A 24765-nucleotide genomic window follows, 5' to 3' on the forward strand; every position below is an offset into this window, starting at 1 on the left:
CTACTTCTTGTAAACACATTCTCTGTGCTGAGTTTACTTATCCTTGTTTGCCAGTAATTGATTTTGATGACAATACCAAAATGTTTGGCCAAACTCTGTAACATACTTTTGTCCAATTTTAGCCATCACCCCAAAAACTGACATGAACCTGACCTTGTTGATGGCCTGGCTGAGGACCTCGTCTCCCTTGTGGTAGTTGACCTCCACAGAGCCAAGGAAGCGGATTGTGAACTTCAAGAAATCCTCCTCTTCTGCAATCAAAGAAATATAATACTTTAAAACCTTCTTCCTGTGATACTGTCTTTACTGCAACATTGTCTTCACTTCTGCGACAAATCAGAGAACTTTATGAAGACTGAAAATTTGATGAAAGCTTTTCCAAAGCTCTCTTCATAAAGAAAACTGATACTTGTACAAAACATGCTTGATAAAGCACATATATATTTGTGGCTAAAATTCACACAAAAAAATATGAAATTTTAAAATCATTTATCAGATATCCAGTATTTCTGAACTTCTGTGACTCCATGCTTCCATGTTCCATCCGAACATACCTGATTCTTCCTCGAGGAAGGTCAGATCTGTGGCATACATCGCGGGGAAGATGCCCTTCTGACCTGTCCGCAGGTTCACACCTGGAAATAGTCAATGTTATGCTCTAAGATACAGCAATATCCCTTTCAGTCTGGACCAACCAAACCAGTGGCTGATAGTATTAGCATCAATCTATGCCATGAGGATACCATACACACAATCAGCCATGTCTCACAGAGAATATGCATCACCCTTATTCAGTTCAGAAATAAACATTTTCCTTTTGAAATCTTTCAACACTTACAAATATATGAGAAAATCCTGATCTGAAAGTGAAAGATCATTCTGACACTCTCAACTGACGAGAATAATAACAGTGATATAGGACACATGCATGTATGTACAATATACCAATATTTACACAAGTAGCGATTGATCCAATAATCGGTAAATTGTTCGATCCCATTTGCCACTGCAATTGTCACTGGGTTTGGGAGATCAATCAATATTCATTTAAAATGAAACAGCAAATTAAACACAACCTGACTCTCAAAACTGGTGTGTAAACAACACGCTTGTGTGTAGTGCTTATCAGTGCCTGTTTAATTTGCACAATGTTTTTTGTCCCTTCATTCCTAACATGAGTTTTGTTATGAGATTAACAACTGCGATCAGTTATTGATCAATTACTCAGCTTTGATTATTGATTGGCATGTTCACATGTTTTTTAATCATTCTCAATTCTGTCAGATCAATTTTCTTCCATACCTTCACACCACAAGTCATCCGACTCCTTTATGACATGAATTGGATCGCCGATCTCTATCGTGATCTCGTCAGTGTGCCGAGGAATAAAACGATGCATCCCTCGATGTGTCACCTCCATTTCTTGAAATACAGACGTCGAAACAAAACTGGTGGAAGATGTGGAATCTCGCTTCGATCCTTCAAATAATCATTACAATGTGTCACTTTTGCATACATGTTTACAGTAAATCATGAAAGTCACCAGGACAGGATGTGGTGGGCTTAAGTAATAATAATTCTTTCTCACTGATATGTGCTGATCATGAACGTGAAAAAAATAAAACATGAACCCCATGAATGTCCCAATAATTATGGAATTTACTTAGACAATTGATATCAGCCTACATACATACATACATACATACATACATACATACATACATACATACATACATACATACATACATACATACATACATACATACATACATACATACATACATACATACATACATACATACATACATACATACATACATACATACATACATACATACATACATACATACATACATACATACATACATACATACATACATACATACATACATACATACATACATATTTGTACACTACATTGGAACATTGTCAGTTATGGATTTTCTTTCATTCAGTACTTAGCTTCACGACTGAATCCCCTACATATGCAATAGAATCTGATTTTACACGAAAATGGACACAAAAGAACAAAATATGCAAAATAACAAGTGGGAAAATGGAGAAAAAAGCATTTGTATCATTAAGAGACTGGTTCTCAATGATATGTTTCTATAAATGTTAGTCAGTATGTCCTAATGCATATAAAACTCGTAAACTAAAATGGCCAGCACACCGGCAGGGTGTATTGTTTTCATATAATCATTCCCTCTAAATACATGAAATGTTTTGCTTTTTCTGGTTTGCTTTGGTGGAAATTCAAACAAAAGCATGAAAGAACACTTTTTCAGTCAAGCACATCTAATTTACTCTTTACTCTGAAACATTATGTCAAACAGTAGAAACGTAGAACATTATAACATTCAGTTTAATGTCTGATCTGTGTTTGTTCAATCAGTCAATACACATATCTTCAAGGAAATACAAATTTTGTTTTATCGACTGACCTACAATACTGCTTGATCAATACAACATGTTCAACAACGTGATCAGTGTGCCAAGTACAGACATATCTACCAGTACAAAATCTGCTATCCCTATTCTGATCAAAACATCTTCTGATCATGACATCATCTGATAAATATCTCTGTTCTGAGAAATTACGTCATCAGAGCTATATCCCTATTCTGACATCTCCTGATCTATATACCTATGAGTCATCTGACCTACATCCCTTTTCTGATTATAAAATCTGACTGATATCCCTATTCTGATTAATAAGTCATCTGATCGATATCCGTATTTTCGTTCCAGACATCTCCTGATCTAACATCTCCTGATCTATATCATAAGACATCTGATTGATATCTCTATTCTGATTATTAAGTCATGTTATTGATATCTCTATTCTGATTAGTAAGTCATATTATCAGTATCTCTATTCTGATCACTACATCTTGATCTAATCGATATATCTATTCTGATCACTACATCTTGATCTGATCGATATCTCTATTCTGATCACTACATCTTGATCTAATCGAAATCTTTATGCTGATCAATACATCATCTGATAGATATCACTTGTATGATTATTGAGTCATCTTATCAATATCTCTATTTTGATCACTACATCTTAATCTAATCGATATTATATTTTGATCTATACATCTTATGAAAGATAAGCCTATCCTGAGAAATATATCTACTGATCGAGATATCTTCTCACCAATATCCCTAATGTGATCATGGCATCATCTGATCTGAAGTTGAATTCATAAAACTGTACAAGCAACTGCTCAGATCAAGTGTAAGTGTCCATACAATTTTCCGATTAATATCAATATCCTGGTTAACACAAACAACCTGCTCAATAAAATTCTCCTGATCAATATGACAAATCAGCTCCATCCCAACACAACGTTCAATACATCAGCTAATGGATACAAGTACTCTGATTCCTCTTACAAATGCTGTGATCAATGAGAATGTTCCACATTACCATCTTCATCGGAACTGTTCTTCCTGCCTCGCCCACTGGAGGAGAGCGGAGACTTCCGTCGCTGGGACGAGGAATCCTCAATAATTAGTTGATTATCCGAGTCAGTGTAAGTTCTGGTATTCCTAGACACAGCACTAAAATAAAGGTATTTCTCCAGAATATTGTCCCGAGGTTTCTTGGCTGTTGTAAACACATCATCATTCTCCTCCTTCTCTATAGCCTCCTTCAGCTCATCGGCCAGTGAGCGTACCATTTCTGCTGGCTGGGGCTCATAACCTGTTGACAGGATAATAGCATTTACAACATTTTTCTCATTGTTCTATTATTTTATTGCCTTGGGTCACAACATGTAGGCAGGAAACTAGCATATACAACATTAATTTTCATTGTTGTGTCACCAACATGTTTGTAAGCAGTAGACAGGAAAACATCATTTACACATTCCGTTCACTTATATTATGTCTACAAATGGCACTCATAATATGTAAAGGGGAAAACAGCACTTTACTACATTATTTTTGTCAATTTTTTAAATACTACCTGAGCATGTGTACCATACACAACCTTTTGTCTCATGAGTGTTGAGGATGAACATCCTAACCCAAAATGTTTTTGTCTGTAACACTGAGCAGCAAAAAACTCATTATGGTTTGCAGAATTCAGAAGCACTACACAAATGCATATGGTGTCATGGCCAATTAGGACTCTTTAAGGAGTGTCTGTTATTCTTTCAGGATCATTTTCTGCCTTTCTCACTGATTCTGGTTGCCTATGGGCAGATGTGTAGAGCATGTTGTGGAGGGACTGTTGTGTAGGGACTGTTGTCTGGGGAATGTAACGGCTCAGGGACTGTTGCCAATGGGTGGGTGTAGGGGCTGCTCTAGGGGCTGTTGTCATAAAAAGAACTGTCCATGTGCATTGGTTTATAAGTATTAACTGCAGCACAGGATGAGTTACAGGTCATGTCATGATCAGAAATTGCCCACATGATCACTAGCCACTTATTGTGATGTTCTTTACAAATCATAACAATCACATCCATGGTTTACACAAACTGGGTCATCATTAGTGCGTGATGCTTTTACATAGTGCCAATTTCCTTTAAGTTTTATGCCACTTTTAGCAACATTCCAGCAATATTTTGACGGGAGACACCAGAAATGGGTTTCACCCACTAGCAATGTCAGGTATCAAACACGGGTGTTCGATATGACAAGCCAACACTTTAAGCACTAGGCTATCCTTCTGCCTCCACATAAATACAGGCATATGCATGGACACTGGCTGCCGAACAGCTATCGCCATGTAAAAGTTATCGCCAATACATTAGTATCACGTGTGCCACAACCCCTTCCATTTGTACTATGTCCCCACTTCTTTCACTGTCATCATAAAACTATTACTGAAAACTAACACCTCTTATAATTATGGAAATATTAAGATATATTTGAGCATCCCCTATTTGTTTCTGAGAGTATACTTTCAACACATTTAATAGAAATAGTGTCCAACTAGATGTTGTCAACGCTTGTTTTTTACTGTATCTGAAGGGCACATTCAGAAATCATATTCTTGTGATTCCTAAAATATTTGAGGATACAGGATATTTCACAATGAGCAGTTTTAATGTCAATTTCTAAGTCATCCAATTGCTCCACACTAAAAATATATTTCTTTGAAACTTTTGGCCACAGTATGATTTGTGGATATGTAAATGAAATATTATTTGTGTATATTTATGTGCTAGACACATTATCCATTCTCTACATTTTATTAAAATGTATACACCAGAAAAAATAGCTGGAGAAGAAAGACTAGAAATGCGTGAAGCCCTGGAGAAATCCATTTTGTCATTAAAATGCAATGGCTATCTAAAGCTGTGCACACTAGGGGTTTAAGTCCAATGTACTTGGCAAACCAAGGGCAACTGCCAGCCATGGGTAAACACAAGGAAACAAAGCAGTTTTACTGAGGAATACCAAAAAGACTGTGTTATAAAATCTACATCATATATAGACATTAAATATCAGTCAGCCAATCAGTATCCAGTTCAGACAGCCACTTGCCTAAACACAAATTGCTGACTGCGCATAAACTGAAGAAATTGTCAGTTATGAAATCTACTCTTATAGGACCTGATTTAGATCAATCGATATCCTTCTCCTTGCTCACCGTGGTATAAAATTTGTTGCCTTGACAACATTGAGATTTAATGAAATTATCACTGGAAAATGTCAGTCATACAATGAAGAAGAAGGCCTTCATGGACAATAAATCGTTTCTGAATATTACCGGTGAATATTCTTAAAAATAGGTGAGTTGAGTCATTACCATTAAGGTAAATCAAGATTTTATGTCGGTATTTTATGATTTGATTAAAGAATGCTCAAATAATAATGTGCCTGTTTTATCACTCTGGGAGATAAATTAGTCATTTGTGCTGCATCTGTGTCATGAACGATTTCTGTGAATCAAACAGTCACATATGCAAAGTCTTGCATCGGAATATCAAGCTACCTCAATTCGATGAAGAGAGTTCATTAGATTTTTCTTGAAATGTTTTTTCTAGCTCTTGAACTGAAGTCATCCAGTTTATTTAGCACAAATAATTTAGTCATGCATGTCACTTTTTACAAGGTGCTTTCATGTGACTGACACAATTTTATAGATCATAAAACTGAAATATAGGCTGCAAACGCATCATTATTTGTCACAACTTTGAGGCATAGCTGTAAGTGAATGAGTGTGGTTTTACGTAACAGTATACTGAAGGATGAAGAAAAGATATATTAATGAACTTGGCTTCACACTCACACACTGACTCAACCTCTCACACACTCATCAACTCACCCACTTACCCACTCACTCATCAACTCTACCACTCACTCACTGACTCATCCATTCAATCACTCAGTCAACCACTCACTCACAAATTGAACCATTCACTCATCAACTCAACCACTCACCTACCAACTCTACCACTCACTCACTGACTCAACCAGTCACTTCCAAACTCAAGCACTCACCCACTGACTCAATTTCTCACCAGTCCAAACCCATTATGGTGCTCTTTGATAAGATTACACAGGCAGCTAGCAGCCTGTACTTTAAAACAGTCCAGATGGCTTGCTAAGGCTGATGTCTTAAAGTGATTGAAACTAAATTTCTTTTAAAATACTTTCAGTAAAAAGTATATCATTTTCTCTGGAAGTATGTTCCATACACGTTGTCTGATAGAACTCATACAATTTGCCATCTGTTTCCATGCAGCAGAATGTTTGATCTCAGCTGAGGATGTCATTTAGTCTAACATAACCTTATGTAAGATGTTTTATGACTTAGCCATAATGAACATCAAGTTAAACACATCATTCCTCCTTATGTTCATACAGACCTAACGGAGACATTCATTATAATGCCATTACATTTTGCTTTAAGAAGTGTGGAGCACAGCTGCCAGAAGATCTCTATTGAAAATTTCTTAGTTGTTGCTGCCAAAGCATGCTTGTTCATGAAATAGAGCACATTATTTTCTTATGTCAGTATTACCATTTCTAACTTCATTTCTTCTCTCTCTGTTCAAGAATGCATAAATATGACACTTTGGTACGCAGTTTGACAATAAGATTCCTGAAATGTTCACACTCCTTACAAAACTAGAGTCTCCATATTTCTAAGAAAAGTTGTCATTTAATTCCAATGCATTATAAATGGGTTTTACAAAATCACCAGATCAATTCAGATCAGTAAAGAAATTACCTTCTTAAATTTAGAATTGATGGAAAACAGATTGCCGTTTCTCACAGAAGCCCTGTAAACGTTATTACGGCTGTGCCAATATTTGTCTGAGGATGCTCAGTACAATCAACTATCTCCCATGTCAGGTCAGTGTGTTCCGGAGACTCCAGGACCATAATAGAAGCTAGACCCATGTGTAATAATCAATTTGTTTTATTAGTCTTGTGCGCCCTGTGTGAGTGCACTTTAAGTGTAGGTACCTTATTAAATATTGATTTCAACGCAAGAGAAATCCTGGTTGTTCGGCACCATTATAATGGTTTTTGCTGTCGTTGATGTCTCTTAGTTATCTTCATCAATATTTTCATCATCATTGTTGTCATGTCTGTCAAAGGAATTATTGTAATCTTTGTCATCACTACTACTACTATAAATACTACTGCCATCACCACCACGACCACCACCACCACTACTATCACCATCATTGTCACCGTCGTCGTCATCATCGTCATTGTCATCATCATCATTGTCATCATCATCATCACCACCTTCATCATCTCACCTCCCCGATGTTTCTTAGGTATTTCTGGAAGCTTCCGTGGCCGTCTAGCCGGCCATCTGCCACTCTGTGCTTCAGGTGCAGGAGTTCCTTCCGAATCTGAGAGCTTTCTGATAGATTCCTGCAACAAGAACAGTCACAGTTTTTAACCATCTTTGACACCACACACCAGTCGTGAAGCTCTGCTGTCAACGATTAGTAGACACCATGCCTTGAGCTATGTATCCTATTGATTCCATGATGTTTGTTCTACACAGTAATTCCAAGCATGGCATAACACTCCCCAGGAGTGTTGCCTGAGTCTAGAAGCTATCTGGTGTTCATCAACACAATCTATGGCTCTCCATCCAAAAGAAACATGTACTGGCATTATATCATAGCAGTGGAGGATAAATTGATTGTGGGAATGTGTTTATGTTGAACACTTTACCATATTTACCATAATAACCACCCTCAAAACATGCATCTTGCAAACATTCTGGATGAAATCTTCCAACAATGCTATGAAATACCAAATTTTCTGGTGTAGTTTCGTGAGTGTTTCACAGAAAGTCAGAGCACAAAAACTAGGATTGCCTTGTAACTATTATCAAAAAGAAGCTCATGAAAGACGTTATGTCTGAACAAGAAGAACATGAGAAATTGACATTTCTCTATAGAAGTTGTTAAAAAGGTTCATACGTTTGTATTTTCCAAAAATCTTCAGTTTCAACAATGATTAAACTGCTTGTGTACACTATCATTCACTCTCAGAAAAACAGTTGAAATAATTTCAAGTACCACAAAGACAGTATATTATTATGCTTTGTTTTAGTTTTGTCTCAACCAGTAACCTCTTGATGTAGCAATGTCAATACCAACTAATATCTTTCATGTATGGAGGACAAATGGACACATTTAGGAAATCAATTCATTCCAAAAACCTCAAAGTTTGATAAAAGACCAAAGCCTGGAATTACATTGAAAACTCGTTTTGAAATATTAATTAAACATTGAAAGGTTTTTAATCTTTCAAAATGTCAATATTATGCTGTGTAAGACAGCAAAAAAATAAGTTCTGACATTGCCATGGCAACCATACTCAGAGACGATTACATGTAACCGGCATATGGAAGATTCAAAAGCCTGTGATATTTGTCCTAAAGGTCAAATTAGCTGCATCTCGTTTCATTTCCAACCTTGGAAGTAAAGAGAGATATCAACTTTAAGAAAATCACGGCCACAATAGTTCTTTTCTCAGATCATATAGTTTACTAAATGTGTTCAAGTTAAAGATGACCATTATACAAACTGTCATGAGTGAGCGAGTATGGCTTTATGCCGCTTTTGTCAGTACTCCAGCAATCTCACAGCAGTGGACAACAGAAATGGGCTTCACATATAACACCCATGAGGTCATTCCAACCAAAGGCCTTTGGCCAAACTGTCACAGAGCACCTCTCTAGAGAGTAATTATACCATTTGTTATTTCAAGACATCCAAAAAGTGAGCACAATATTTTAAATTTGTTGATAAACCCTAAGAGAATATTTTTTAACCTCATTTTGGATACACCTCTTTATATTCATTGCAAAAATTGCTAGTTGAACATACATGCATATGCACTTGCAAGCGGTCATACTCCCGTAAGTCACACATTGCAATACAATGAGTGAGGAAATGACTGAATTTAGTTTTACAGCACTTTTAGCAATATTCCAGAAAGATCATGGTGAGGAAGACCAAAAATGGGCTTCACACACTGTACCCATGTGGGAAATCAAACCCAGGTCTTTGGTGTGACAAGCCAATGCTTTAACCTCGATCTTAATCGGGAACCGATTACATGTGTCAACCAAGTCAGCGAGCCTGACCACCCGATCCCATTAGTCGCTTCTTACAACAAGCATAGTCGGTGAATTTCTGAAATGGCGATAACTGTTACAGTTAGTTGTGAGAAAACACTTCTTTGTACAGCCTCACTCTTGTACAGATTCCCTTCTGCCGCATTATATGAATACATGATCGGTGGCAGTGAACTTGCTAGACACATCATAATTAATTCTGTTTCATTCATTCAACAAACAGCAGAGTAAGTTTGTAAATGCCACTAAAATATGGTGATAACTGTTTGGCAGACGGTAGCCATATTTTGACAAAAATGTTCCGCTGATGCACGCTGCAATGACTAAAGGGCAGTGAACAAACATGTTAAACATATACATATGAAACTATATCTTCCAGAGACCATTTGTGACGTTGATGAATCATTTAAGATGACAGAGGAGATCTGATGAGAGAATCAATAAAGTTCTACCAGGTTTGTGGGTGGGTGTCTGGCACTGCTAACCACATCAGACTAGCTTGTGGTATTGTATTGACTATACATAAGGCAATGAGTGGGTGCATTTTAACATCAGCTTTAGCAATAAGTCTTAGCACCCTGGAAATGGGATGGACTAGACACTGTGCAGCGAGTGAGTGAGTGAGTGAGTGAGTGGGTGAGTGGGTGAGTGAGTGAAAATGATGCAGGTCTTAGAAGTTTATCACTTTAGTTTAACCTTTCAACGCACCTAGAAACATAATCAGAGTTAAACAGGGTACAAACCCAGGATCATAGTTTTCTAGCATGCCTAAATCATGCTACTCTGCAGAGTGAATGTTTGCTCTTATGAGGACAGGATTGAAGGTTAATACCAGCTGACTGCCAAGTTCTCAGCAAATACAGGAACATGTCATATCAGCACTACTCCGACCCTACTAAAGAGTCTGTTAATGGTGAAATTTCATGAATCAAACAAGCCATGTCAGCTTTGATTTTTCAGTATCAAAACATTTGAACCAACTTATCTTATTTCACTAAACAACCATCCCAAAATTTCGTCAGCAATTTTGTTGAAATTTTAGATTGGGGTATCATTGGTGGCAGGTCTGTGTCCTGCATGGGCTTTGGTTGATATTTTAGATAGGGGTATCATTGGTGGCAGGTCTGTGTTCTGCATGGGCTTTGGTTGATATTTTAGATAGGGGTATCATTGGTGGCAGGTCTGTGTCCTGCATGGGCTTTGGTTGATATTTTAGATAGGGGTATCATTGGTGGCAGGTCTGTGTCCTGCATGGGCTTTGGTTGATATTTTAGATAGGGGTATCATTGGTGGCAGGTCTGTGTTCTGCATGGGCTTTGGTTGATATTTTAGATAGCCGGGTATCACTGGTGACAGGTCTGTGTTCTGCATGGGCTTTGGTTGATATTTTAGATAGGTGTATCATTGGTGACAGGTCTGTGTCCTGCATGGGCTTTTGTTGATATTTTAGATAGGGGTATCATTGGTGGCAGGTCTGTGTTCTGCATGGGCTTTTGTTGATATTTCAAATAGGTGTATCATTAGTGACAGGTCTGTGTTCTGCATGGACTTTGGTTGATATTTTAGATAGGGGTATCATTGGTGGCAGGTCTGTGTCCTGCATGGGCTTTTGTTGATATTTTAAATAGGTGTATCATTGGTGACAGGTCTGTGTCCTGCATGGACTTTGGTTGATATTTTAGATAGGGGTATCACTGGTGGCAGGTCTGTGTCCTGCATGGGCTTTGGTTGATATTTTAGATAGGTGTATCATTGGTGGCAGGTCTGTGTTCTGCATGGGCTTTGGTTGATATTTTAGATAGCCGGGTATCACTGGTGACAGGTCTGTGTCCTGCATGGACTTTGGTTGATATTTTAGATAGGTGTATCATTGGTGACAGGTCTGTGTCCTGCATGGGCTTTTGTTGATATTTTAGATAGGGGTATCATTGGTGGCAGGTCTGTGTTCTGCATGGGCTTTGGTTGACATTTTAGATAGCCGGGTATCACTGGTGACAGGTCTGTGTTCTGCATGGGCTTTGGTTGATATTTTAGATAGGGGTATCATTGGTGGCAGGTCTGTGTCCTGCATGGGCTTTTGTTGATATTTCAAATAGGTGTATCATTGGTGACAGGTCTGTGTCCTGCATGGACTTTGGTTGATATTTTAGATAGGGGTATCATAATCAGGTGACAGGTCTGTGTTCTGCATGGGCTTTGGTTGATATTTTAGATAGGGGTATCATTGGTGGCAGGTCTGTGTCCTGCATGGGCTTTGGTTGATATTTTAGATAGGTGTATCATTGGTGGCAGGTCTGTGACATGCATGGGCTTTTATGGTACTGTACATTTCATTCAGTGATAATAGATGGTAACATAAATAGTGATTTTCTGTAGGTATTTAGGTCAGCAATGTGTGGAAAGTAAATAATTAATCAAATGAGCTACAGGATTACAGGCAACTCATACCCAGCTTATCAGAGGCTGCAGTTGAAGATGGCTGTCTTAGTGTAGGATGATGATATATAGCAAATAGCTAATGAATTACTACATATTTCTGCCATTTTTATGAAAATATTATATGGATGGGAAGTACTCAATTTCAAAAGCTTCATTTGTAAACCCTACTTTGAATTAATGACTGAAATACATTATTATTCAACTTATGAATACTTCACCATTCCATGAATGAGAAAAGAGGTGAATGTGAATTTGAATACGAACAATCTATACATTGTAACTTAGAAACTGAGTGACTGAATTGCAGTTAATGCAGATCTGAAGTGTCTTGGGGTTGTACCACAACATGGCAGCCTGATGTGATGGGGAGAGTGATGAACATGTCTGACATTCACCACATCAATGCACCCCACAAGCTGACAGACTTACAAACATAACCATTGTCATTTAAGCCCATGATAACAGCTTTCTGGCAAGCCTAAGGATGTAACTCAAAATGCACAGCTCATTTTGGCCCTTGAGACATCAGTGCCACCTGTGCTGCCACAGCTCAAGTGGCTTAATGACTTCTTGTCAGAGTCCATAAAAACAGGCTCTCAGCCACCTACCATACCTTGTAATTGCATTTTACAAAACAATTGAAACTAGGTTCTTTAACCAATTTAAATGTTCTCAAATTAACATTGGTTAAAGAGATGACTTCACTCATCCCACATATATAATCAAATAGCATGAAGTAAATGTCCAACTTTGACAGGAACTACTTGAAGTGGAGGAATTCCTTGGAGAAATTAGCATTAGACAGCACAACCAGGATAAATGAATCACAGTGGATTTCAGGTTTTGTATCGACATTCTGACCAAGTCACCATTGCACTACACTAATAAATCTTATTACCTACATGGAAATTCTTTGTAAAAGTGAAGAAAGGCAAAGCAAATTTATTGATATCAGGATACTGTTTTTCGGCAATTTCTACTGATAGAGAGTGGAGTTTAGTTCCACTGACGAAATGTTTCTGCCACATCAGGGCAGTAGCTGCCATGAATTGGTCTGCAGTGAATTTTTTTTCAATATTTTTATTCGGTTCAGTTCAGAAGGTGTAGCGTACACATATAATGTACATGATGACACATTTGGGACTGCACTACACTGCTTAACAGTTTCCGCTGGGCATGAAATGAAGGTATAGTGTTATTCTCATGTGCAATATCTTTTTCAACTTTAAAAACATCCTTGACAATATTAACAAAACCTTCAAAGGGTAACATATTTGGTTTGATACTGGAGATATGAATATATTTTTGACTAGTAGGACAATGTGTGATGTTAATTATTGCAAAAAAGAATGACAGAGTCAGACATAAAAATATCATCTGGGACAACGATGATTCATAAACATTTCTCCAAAATTTGTGTGCATGATTATATTTTACATACACATGCTGGAGATTTTCTGGTTCCGATGACAAAAAGAGCAAATATTTGTATCAACCATGTTCATTTGCAATAACTGAACAGAAATGTTTCTGAAATATAATAACAATGGCAGGTGAGAATTGGCCCTATTTGTGTGATGAGCTAGGGCTTTACCTCTTGGTTAGCCATTTCCCCATTAACTATGGGTATGAAAAGAGACATTTCTCTTTTTTTTAACACAATGAACAATTTGCCAGCATACTTCAAATACTTTTATGAAATGTTATGATCTGGGGCAAAATGGCTTCAAAAGTCAAATCAATTTGTTTTGTGAAATTTCGGTATTAGATAATCAAACACAAGTATATTTCAGTATGGCGTTAAATATCCTTTTATGTGTTTCAAGATGGTCTTGAGCACAAAAACACAATTTGTCTCATACTGTTGAAGATTATGGGATTACATTTCAAGTCATAAATGAAATTGTGATCATCAGAATCACCATATTTGTTAAGTCCTTTCATTTCAATAGTTTCCTCAAAATTACATATTTCACTTTGAATTTGCGAAAAAAACATGTTGATACATTTTTTTCCATAATTAAAAAGTAATTATAGATCCCAAAAAGCAATATAAAGCTGTTACAAACCAAACTGTATTCATCCCCAAGATAAAATTCTTATGGTCCATTAGCTTTGACAAGATCCTGTATGAGTCAACACAGCATGTGCTTTCAGAAAAAGGTCTACCGAAATGCCAAGGTATATGACAACGTAAACCCTCAAAGGCAAGTGCACAGATCCCTGCAAACTACAATAACGGCCACACTGAGTAGCACTACTTAAAGCAGCTAATGACAGGAAGCTCAGGTGTCAGTCTAAGAATGACAACAGCTCAACTATATAAGCCTTCATTTTAAGGTTCACATTTTCTACTGATCAGGACATAAATACAGATGTCCTTGTAATGTGGAAGAAAGTGAGTGGGTGAGTGTGTGAGTGAGTGGGTATGTGGGTGAGTGAGTGAGTGAGTAAGTGAGTGAGCGCTTGAGTGAGTGAGTGAGTGAGTGAGTGAGTGAGTGAGTGAGTGAGTTTTAGCAATATTCTAAATATCATGGCTGGAGCACGGTAGAAAAAGATACATTAATACCCAAGAGGGAATCAAGCCCAAGTCTTCTCAGTGATGAGCAAATGCTTTGACCACAGTAGAAAAAGATACATTAATACCCAAGAGGGAATCAAGCCCAAGTCTTCTCAGTGATGAGCAAATGCTTTGACCACAGTAGAAAAAGATACATTAATACCCAAGAGGGAATCAAGCCCAAGTCTTCTCAGTGATGAGCAAATGCTTTGACCACAGTAGAAAAAGATACATTAATACCCAAGAGGGAATCAAGCCCAAGTCTTCTCAGTGATGAGCAAATGCTTTGACCACAGTAGAAAAAGATACATTAATACCCAAGAGGGAATCAAGCCCAAGTCTTCAGAGTGATGAGCAAATGCTTTGACCACAGTAGAAAAAGATACATTAATACCCAAGAGGGAATCAAGCCCAAGTCTTCTCAGTGATGAGCAAATGCTTTGAACACTGAGTTACCTCATCGCCCCGTGTGTTGAACAAAGAGCTTGCTGCATGTTTATTTATAGTGGTTGTTCGTGGCAGCAAAGGACTGAAGCATTTGGAAAATGTCAAGCGTTTTTGCATACAGGTTTTATTTGAATTCAGTTATAATAAATTATCTGGTTGGTATAACAACCAAAAGTACAGAAATGCTAACTTCGTCCACATAAGAGCACGAGTGAAGTTTGTGGCCTTCTTGCTCTGAAAACCGTAAACTGTAGCTTTAACTACAGTACTTGCCCAATTCCTGTCTCCTTCATGATTCCTAACACTGAATTTCTGCCAGCTTTCAACAATATTCCAGAATGGAGCCCAGGCTTCTTTTAAGATGTTTGACAGTGACAAATTCTGAACATTTGTGAGAGCGAGCCATGTATCAAAGAGAAATTTAATTACTGCTACTGCCAAGTATTTGACTGACTGTATTGTCATTTTTGTAATAAAAACATACAAGTGTGTTTCAAAAGAATATGTTGATTATTCTGTGAACTTTTGCGGTCATTTATTGATTTCACAATTTAGTTCTATAAGCAGATATTTCTGGATTAACATTTCATTTCAATTTGTATATCACTTAATTTCACCCTCAAATGCCTCAGATTGAATCAGATTTTTAAAGATTTCTTTTAACGATATTAAAAAACATTCATGTGACACTTTTTTAAATAATGTTTTAAGATTCAAATTTCCACATTTGCCAAATTATATCTGATTCATTTTCCCATTTTGACTTGTACCATATGTTCCCATATACTTTTCAGGAAAACCTTGCTGTGACTTTGCATGTGTTCATTTGTGCTGCCTGGAGATTCATAAATACATGCTTTTGACATAGTCAGAATCCTACAACAGACTCCGGCTTTAGTAGAGACTCTTTACGATAATAAACAGAGTTTTGTTGCTTCCATTATTTTGGCTATGAAGTAATGGATTGAATATACTTACGTTTGATGAATATATATGTACGTCTGAGGTATAGCTAATACAGCTGGGTACAGTGTCTTCCTCATAATCATCCTGAATAACTGCAGCAGTTTGTGGTGACAATGTCTTCTTGGGAGACAGTTCTTTTGAAGGTAATTCCTCAACATCTTCGATCCTAGTTGGTAAAGGATTGATATATTCAGGTGTCTGACCTTTTATATGTAACAAGTTTTTGGCATTCTTTTCTGCAGTACTGTCTTTTTCTGTGGAGCTATCCTTGGCTGTGTCATTATCCGAGAGGCTAGAGTTGTCTTTCCCATACCAGCAACCATAGGTTTCTGAGATGAACTCTTTTATCTTGAAGTCTGTCTCACAGTCATCATCCCCTAGTATATCAGGGCTTATGTCATGTGCGAGCCTGCAAAGAGAATTGGAAATGTTAATCTGATGTATTAACAAGGCAACCATTTCTTTTCACCTCTGTTTAAAAGCTAAAATATTGAGACCAGCATTGTGGACAGATAGGCTGGATAATATATAACCATTTTTTGGAATATTTGCTACATAATATTTAAAGTTTCAGTGCAATGTAAAAACATCAATATTTCATAACAACTGACCATTGCATGGTAAAAAATAAACTCTTAACAATACAATAATGTACAAATGTTAAATTAGTCTGAAAGGACTGAATAATAGTTTAAACTTAAATGTTCAAAATTGCCTCCATGATAGCCATATTGTAAGGATTAACATGACATCCTTGCATGACGGTATTCTTGATGGCTGGGTTTTATCACAGACATTCTGGGACAGTGGGGCAGCCTAGTGATTAAAGCATTTGCTCATCATGCCAAAGATCCAGGTTTGATTGCCCACATGGGTACAATGTCTGAGGTCCATTTCTGTTGTCCACAGCTATGATATTGTTGGAATATTACAAAAAGTGGCATGAAACCATACTCACTCACACAGTGTTAGGCCATGTTGGTAACACAGGCAACAAGTGTTCCCCCATTTATACACCACTCCTGCTCCATATCCACATCATTCAACTTTATGACAAGCGTCGGGCATAAGAAATATCACGAAGATCTTATGACTGCTTAATCTCAGTATGGTATAATGCTTTCACAAATCATGGACGACATGTATTTGCCAGGGCACTATTGATTCTACTGCAAATATTCCAGTAACATAATCCTGATGGAAGGTATGAGCTTCACAAACTTGCACTACCCCAGACCACATCAATAGCATCTCTGCCGACTTCGTGCTGCATGGCAGAATAAATACAACATGGCACACAACATCAATACAATGAATAATGACAGCAGTTGTGCTCGGGAAATAAACATTGGGTCATACAACTACCACACAGACCAAAATACAAAGTGAATCATGTTTTATGTGTTGGCCAACAATTCACTGCACCTGAATAATACTGGCCTGGAGCCAGCCATACATCATAGTGGACTTAAGTCAGCAATGTTACATCTGTATACATGTATATCATAGTGGCAATATTGCATCTGTATATATCATAGTGTCAATATTGCATCTGTTGTATATATCATGATGGCAATATTACATCTGTATATATCATAGTGGCAATATTACATCTGTATATATCATAGTGGCAATATTACATCTGTATATATCATAGTGGCAATATTACATCTGTATATATCATAGTGGCAATAGTACCGGTACATCTGGGTATACCATAGTGGCAATATATCATGGTGACAATATTGCATCTGTGCATAGCATGGTTGCAATATATGGTAGCAATATTACACCTGTATATATCATGGTAACATGTATTGCATCTGCATCATCTGTCATAGTGGCAACATTACATCTGTACATATCATCATCGTCTGCACTCCGCAATATTACATCTGTATATATCATGAGGGACTGAAGTCGGCAATAATAGATCTGTATGTATCATGGTGGGCGATAGTCGGCAATATTACATCTGTTTATTTCATTGTGGCAATAATTATGTGAATGCATCATGATAGACTGTTGAATCTGCAAGTCCTGCAACAGCAACCACATTTTCTTGGAGATGAGGTAAGAGATAAAGTATTAATGCTTTAAGTTTCGAGAAATCAATATTGCTTGACACAATTGTTTGGAAAAAGAGCTGTTTTGGAATTGATTCCTGAAGCACGAGGAACAATGGTACATGACTTTTCCAAGAATCTGGGGAATAACAATCAATTCCATCAAGATGGGAATGTTAATATATTCAACAACTTTTGTTGGTGTCAGCATATATCATTGACTAGCTGCCTGAGTAATAACATGTCATTTGAAGAACAGCCTTTCAAAACAATATATTTTATTTCTACTGTCGTCGTATTATAGGTTTTCAGGCCTTTAAGAAATATTTACTGTTCTCTCACTAATTACATGAACAAGTGTAAAACATCTCACTTACCTATAAAAACAACTTACTTTGAACTCAACTGATCATCCAAAGATTTGAAATGTGAATACTGACATCCACAACATAGGAAGTCTGTGATTATATAATCTGAAGCTTCTTAGCAGTAGTATTTCTTGAAGGCAAATTGTTTCCTGGCCTGTTCACCAGTGAAAATAAGTCTAGACTTTCCACTAGATATTTTTCTATTTTAGGCTTCATCTCGGTTGTGCACTATTGAACCTGGAGATATTCAATGTTTGCCAAGGCCTACAATCATGAGAATGAAGACTGATTCCATCAAAACCATACCTTTCCATCAAGGTGAACATGTGATCAAGGGAAATGTCATTCAAGTTAGTACTTCTTTCTATAAGCTAATATTCAAGTCAGTTCTTCTTTCAAAGAGCTAAAATTTAAGGTAGACATTTAAAGGGACTCTGATCTCTGACAATTTGACAAGAATGTTATGAAAGGCTGTTGCCCTTGTTATTTTTTATTAATGTGGTTATCAAGATAATATTCTAGAAGAACTGGCAAGTTCACAGGCTGTAAGCTCATTTGTCACCATCATAACGAAATGAAATACTAGTATAGATTTGTCTCAGGATGGTTTATTAAACGGAGGCAAAGGTTTCCTTGTTCAATGCTCTGTATTCTGTGATGTTTCACTATCTTGACTAGTAAATTACTACTCTCACCTGAACATTGGTTACCACGTATATATGCCACTGAGCCAAATGACAGAAATTGATAGTCATAAAACATCTGTACTTAAAACATGTCAGTCCATTTTATTATGACAAAAAGATTAAAAATATGACTGACAAATGATAGCATTAAAAGGAAACAAAAGATATGGCACATTGTTTTCCTCATGTGTAACTGCATTCCTGGACACAGTGCCATTTTTGTTCAATAATCTTATTGACTCCACAGACTGATGTCAATTTTCAAAAAGGTTTCATGTCACGCGTAGTAATCTAATCACTGCTTCTGTTTATATACACATTGCCCTTGATAATTTGAGTGAGTTCAGTTTTATACCACACTAAGCAATATTCCAGCTATATGGCAGCAGTCTATAAACAATAAAGTCTCTACCAGACAATCCAGTGATCATCGATCTATGCAATTGAGATATGATGAAATGTGTCAACCAAGTCAAAGAGTTTCACCACCTAATCCTGTTAGTCGCCTCTTACGACAAGCATGGGTTACTGAAGATCAATTCTAACCCGGATCTTTGCAAGCTCTGATATTATGACACATGTTGATGCCACAAAGGTGTTAGAATCTCACTGGTTAACAGATATAGATGTAACAACTATTTTCAATATCACTTGTACTTTAAAAAACACAGCTATCTACAAATCCTCCTTTGACAAATCCAATATGCAAGATACCAACAATTAATCATTCAGCACATTTTGGTTGATCCATTGATCAGTAGCTTACATGAAACACCACACATCATTCCATATACCTAAGCTGACCCATCCTATTGCATAATATGTGATACGTTCTCCACGTCAGCCTTGGGGTTAATTTCTTTGTCAATTTAATAATTAACCCAGACACAAGAAATGTTAAATGGGAACCTTAGTCAGGGAATCTGAAAAGTGCTACCACAATTGGGACCTATGATAAAGTCATTACCTGAACATGAAATGAATGAACATAACTAGCAACACAGGTGCAGGTTCATACCATGAAACAGGATGTTCTATTTTCATTGGGGCAGACATGTTACTTTTTGTTAACAAACGAACCTGTTATCATCAGGAGTAGTTCCATGTGACACTATATTGACAAACTTCCATCATTCATTTTTTCTGCATATTCAGGTTGACAAAACTGACTGACACATGACATTTGCAAAATCAAAATCTTTTCAGCTATTTGTAACCAATCAGTCTTTGCAAACGCATAGTGTCTCCAAGTTTACTTTTAATAAGAGACAGACAGTAGGCCAGTCCTTCTAACCCTCTGCAGCATTTGCCTGCAATTGTCTCAAGGCAGCTAGTGAAGAGTCACTGATATGAAACACCAAATCAGGGGATATTTCATTCGAAGCAGTCATCTTGGCAATAAGACAACATTCAAATTTGACATTATTATGAGTGCATTTTGATTATGTACTATCATTAATAGTATTCAAAAACATTCATGGTTGACATTATTACAAAAAAGGTACATGCAGCTATTTGTGTAAGGAAATTTATATTCTAGACACATATTAAGGGATAAGATGCAATAAACTTAGATTTAAGGCGGACATTTCTTCAGAGGTTTACAGATGCCTCGCTTGAATTCCAAATATTCCGTAGCTGCCAGAATGATGGAACTGACCTCCTTGGATTTGGCCGGAATGATTCCTGGTCACATGATTTTTCACTGGTGGCTCATTGATCAGTCTGGCAATCAAACATAACCTGTCATGTGTCATGGATTGTCTGTCCCAGAACTGACCTTGATCAATGATGAGATCAGTAGCGGAGTTTCATAGACTAGAGAGCATCATGTGACCTTAGTTCTGTCAGGCTGGAGGTCAAACTTGCGTAATTTTTACACATGGTTTTGTTTGTTTGTTGTCTAACACCATCCTAAGCATTAGTGACAACCTTTATGGGTAATAACTTCTTTTATTTATTGCATTTATAAAATAAACAAGTTATTATCCACAAAGTTTACCATTATTGTACTTCTAAAATATTACTCAAAGAAGTCATACTCGGTAATCCCTCTTTTTGAGTGAATATAGTTTTACGTTACAGTTTTAGCAATATTCCAGGAACATCACAGCAGGGGAGACCAGAAATGATCATTACCTCTATATGATGGTAGCCTGTAAACAATCAAGTTTAAACTGGACAATCCAGTGATAGGAATCATATGCAACAATCAACACAACAATGACACAGTGACATGCATCAGTTTGGTCAGTAAGCCAGACCACCAACTTTTCGTATGTTTTTTAGCATGGGCTGCAGAATACCAGTTATAACCAATTTCAAGGACATGTTTTTCACAGCGATTCCCTGAATAAAATATTTCACCTGGAATAAAACACAGTCACTGTGATTTCATGCTTAAGAAAGCATTGGGGCAGTTGCAAGGTCAACTCCAAATGTCCGACTGGTGTATCAGACCCCCCTACTGCCCAGTGTTATGTGAATGCTGTAGGTACCAAGAACAAGATGCAAACTGTTATTTCCTAAGGACTGACTAAACTATTTCTTCATTCATTAAATAATCTTACAAGTTCAACATCTTTGTCTTTAGTCAAACACCAAGAAGTCAAAAGGAATGCTGCACTGTCAGAATGAAAGACAAACATTGCCAGCTTGTAGTAAGACCATAGGGTAACACCTTATGGGTATATCAACACCATATCCCTGACTGTGATTACACAATGCCATTCAGAAAGTGGTCAAATGCAACATATGTCATATTTGGGATTTCATATTTGGAAGTCGCGGTGGCTGAGCAGGCTAGGCGGCTGACATTGTGTGCTGGCAATTAGGTGCCTGAGGGTACAGGTTCGAATTCCGGATGGGACTCAACCAAAAAAAGTACCAGCAGTTATTTACCTTGTATTGTCCTTTATAGTTCTAGATCTAGTTTTCAATTAAAATCTGTGATAATATAGTTCTGTTACTGTTCCTAGTTAATAGCTGTGAACTTGCATCCCACTTCATCCTGTGATATTTGAAGTTATTTTAAGATGAAGTAGTTGATGGACTGAATGCTGCTTCAAATCATAGTCAGCCATATTATATGTGTATCCGCATCCTGTAGATGGATCAGACAAAACAGTGGTTGTTGACACACTTCACCCCTGTCGTAATCTGCAACCACTGTTGCTTAGGGGTGTAGATGACTTATGTCAGACTTATGACAAAAGGTCAAGTATGTCTGGTTCATAGTTGCACAACATCTAGCCCTCTCATTAGCTAGAGCTATCCTTCACTGAAGAGCTATCCTTCAGGAGATAATCTCCTGCATCTAAAGTTTATTTATACACCTCACAAAAATTAAGCAACAAGTATTTCAGTGTGATATCTCGATAGTAATTGTTACCTGCATGTTACTGAAATGTAAATATTCAAAGAATACATAACCCTTTTTAACTTATTTATCTGATAATATTGACAGCACCACATGAACACAACTGTCTCAAGAAATAACATGCAAAATGTATGGCATGAATGTGTTCCATATTTCAAACATGCAGTCTGATCAGTTAAAACCTACCTGTAATCGTTCCTCTGGTACAACAAGTGGGTTCTAGCTCATCTTAATGGATGATAATGCCCGAGAAAGAGTTGTTAATGATGTTTTCAGATCAACAGCATCACACATATGGACAGACCTGCAAGTTCACCTGATCTGATCCCACTGAACATGCTTGGGCCATTATTGGAAGTCTCCATGTTCACCCCCAGACCCTGCATGAACTTTACAGGCATTACAGCACAGAGAGAATGACAGAACATTCCTTAACACCAGCTCTAAAGGTTCAGTTGGTCAGTGCATAGAAGAGTTACTAGGAGTAGAACTCAAAAGAGGACGACAGGCTAACCGATTCACTACCAGTGGCTCACATGTGGTTTGAGTTTCAGTACCACATAAAGACAATGTCTGGAGACTAATTTCTCTCTCTCTCTCTCCCTCACTCTCCTCTTTCTCTCTCTCTCTCTCTCTCTTATTTTATCTATTTAACAGAACTAACATCATCTCAAGAAACTTCCTCCATTAGAAAGAATAATGATATTTATTCATGTGTCCAATCCTTGATAATTTGAATTACATTTCATGGACACTATTTCATTATTTATAACCCCAGACAAAGTACATTCAAATGAAATTCCTTTCGAGTTATCACATCTTACAAACTACCATATTTATAAACAACATCAAGCCCTACCAGACTCCAGTGCTTTACCAGACGTGGGGTCAAGAGTCAGACGGTCAGTGGCCCTGATGGCTCATCGGTCAGTTCCCCAACACTGAAGGTCATTGATCCACTCATCCCACTCTCAGCCCAACCCACGCACATGCAGCTTTTGATTGAGGTGTATAGCAAGAACAATAACACCTGCCATAGACATCGGGCAGCTCATCCAGTACAGTGAGACTAATATGGCTTCATACCACGTCTTGTTTCTGGGTGTCTGTTTTCCTGACATCCAAATGACCAACAAGACACATTGTAACATTGTATGGAGTTCATTCCAAGTTCAGCACCCTATGTATGCTGCCGTATCCATCAACAAGTGGATACTGATAATACCACACTGAGTTAATAAGGTATTAGTCAGGAATAGTCAGTATATTAGAGTGGAAGCTGTCTAAACTGGCACTTAGTGGGACTGAAGAATTAATCCAGTTTAGACAACGTGCCGGATTATAGAGCTGATGAAAAATGTACAAGCCATGGACTAAACAGACATTTTCTGCCTATGTAGAGAACTTGCCGGATTGGACAGATGCCAGTTTTGACACCTTCCACTTAGGAGATAAATATCATGTGTTGGCCAATTTCCGGGTGTAATTCAGCATACCCCCTACTAGTCAGGATATGGTTGTGCTTCATTTTCATTTGAAACCATTTGGACTGCACATTCTACTACTTTCAGTTGAACAAAAGATGAAAATTCTAACACTTGCTGACCTGTAAGATCCAGCCTAGAATTTGACTTCAGTAACCCATGCTCACTGAGGTGGTCGACACATGTCATTGTATCTCCATTGCATAGATTGATACTCATGCTGTTGATCACTAGATTGCCTGGTTTAGACTTGATTATTTCTAGACCGCCTCCATATTGGTGAAATACTGCAGAGTGCAATATTTTAAAAAAAACCAAGTGACTAATTTAACACCTGCAAATCACATTTGTTGAAATTTGAACCAACCCAAGGACTGCTGACTGAAGCTATAGAATAGATGATAAAAAACTTCTAATTACAGTCCACATGTGATTTTGAAATAACTATTCATTCAGTGCTACAGGTTTGCAAAGAAACACATCAGTGCTAGTTTCACCCTGTGCTGAACTGTGTTTTAGTTGCATTACAATATGCCAGTCTGGTCTAGTTCAAGGACTCTTGACCCGTGAAGGTCCAGGGAAGAACCCGTGTTTGCCATGAAATGCAACTATGCTTGTCGTAAGAGGTGACTAATGGGATCGGTTGGTCAGGCTCGCTGACTAGGTTGACTCATGTCATCGGTTCCCAATTGTGCAGATCTATGCTCGTGCTATTGATCACTGAATTGTCTGGTCCAGACTCGATTATTAACAGACTGCCGCCATATAGCTGGAATACTGCTGAGTGTGA

General features: G+C 37.5%; 1 protein-coding gene across 1 annotated transcript in view; it reads right to left on the reverse strand.

Annotated features, from left to right (window-relative positions):
* LOC137287458 (JNK-interacting protein 1-like) overlaps positions 1 to 24765 on the reverse strand; it is a 40044-nt gene that overhangs the window by 10267 nt on the left and 5012 nt on the right. The window contains exons 2-7 of the mRNA XM_067819767.1: positions 16005 to 16401; positions 7740 to 7857; positions 3440 to 3715; positions 1303 to 1479; positions 555 to 635; positions 154 to 251 (exon numbers count right to left, since the gene is read on the reverse strand). Coding sequence (XP_067675868.1) covers positions 154 to 251; positions 555 to 635; positions 1303 to 1479; positions 3440 to 3715; positions 7740 to 7857; positions 16005 to 16401 — 1147 coding nt within the window. The remainder of the gene's footprint in view (positions 1 to 153; positions 252 to 554; positions 636 to 1302; positions 1480 to 3439; positions 3716 to 7739; positions 7858 to 16004; positions 16402 to 24765) is intronic.

Source organism: Haliotis asinina, chromosome 6 (assembly GCF_037392515.1).
Source record: "Haliotis asinina isolate JCU_RB_2024 chromosome 6, JCU_Hal_asi_v2, whole genome shotgun sequence".
NCBI classification, from domain to species: domain Eukaryota; kingdom Metazoa; phylum Mollusca; class Gastropoda; order Lepetellida; family Haliotidae; genus Haliotis; species Haliotis asinina.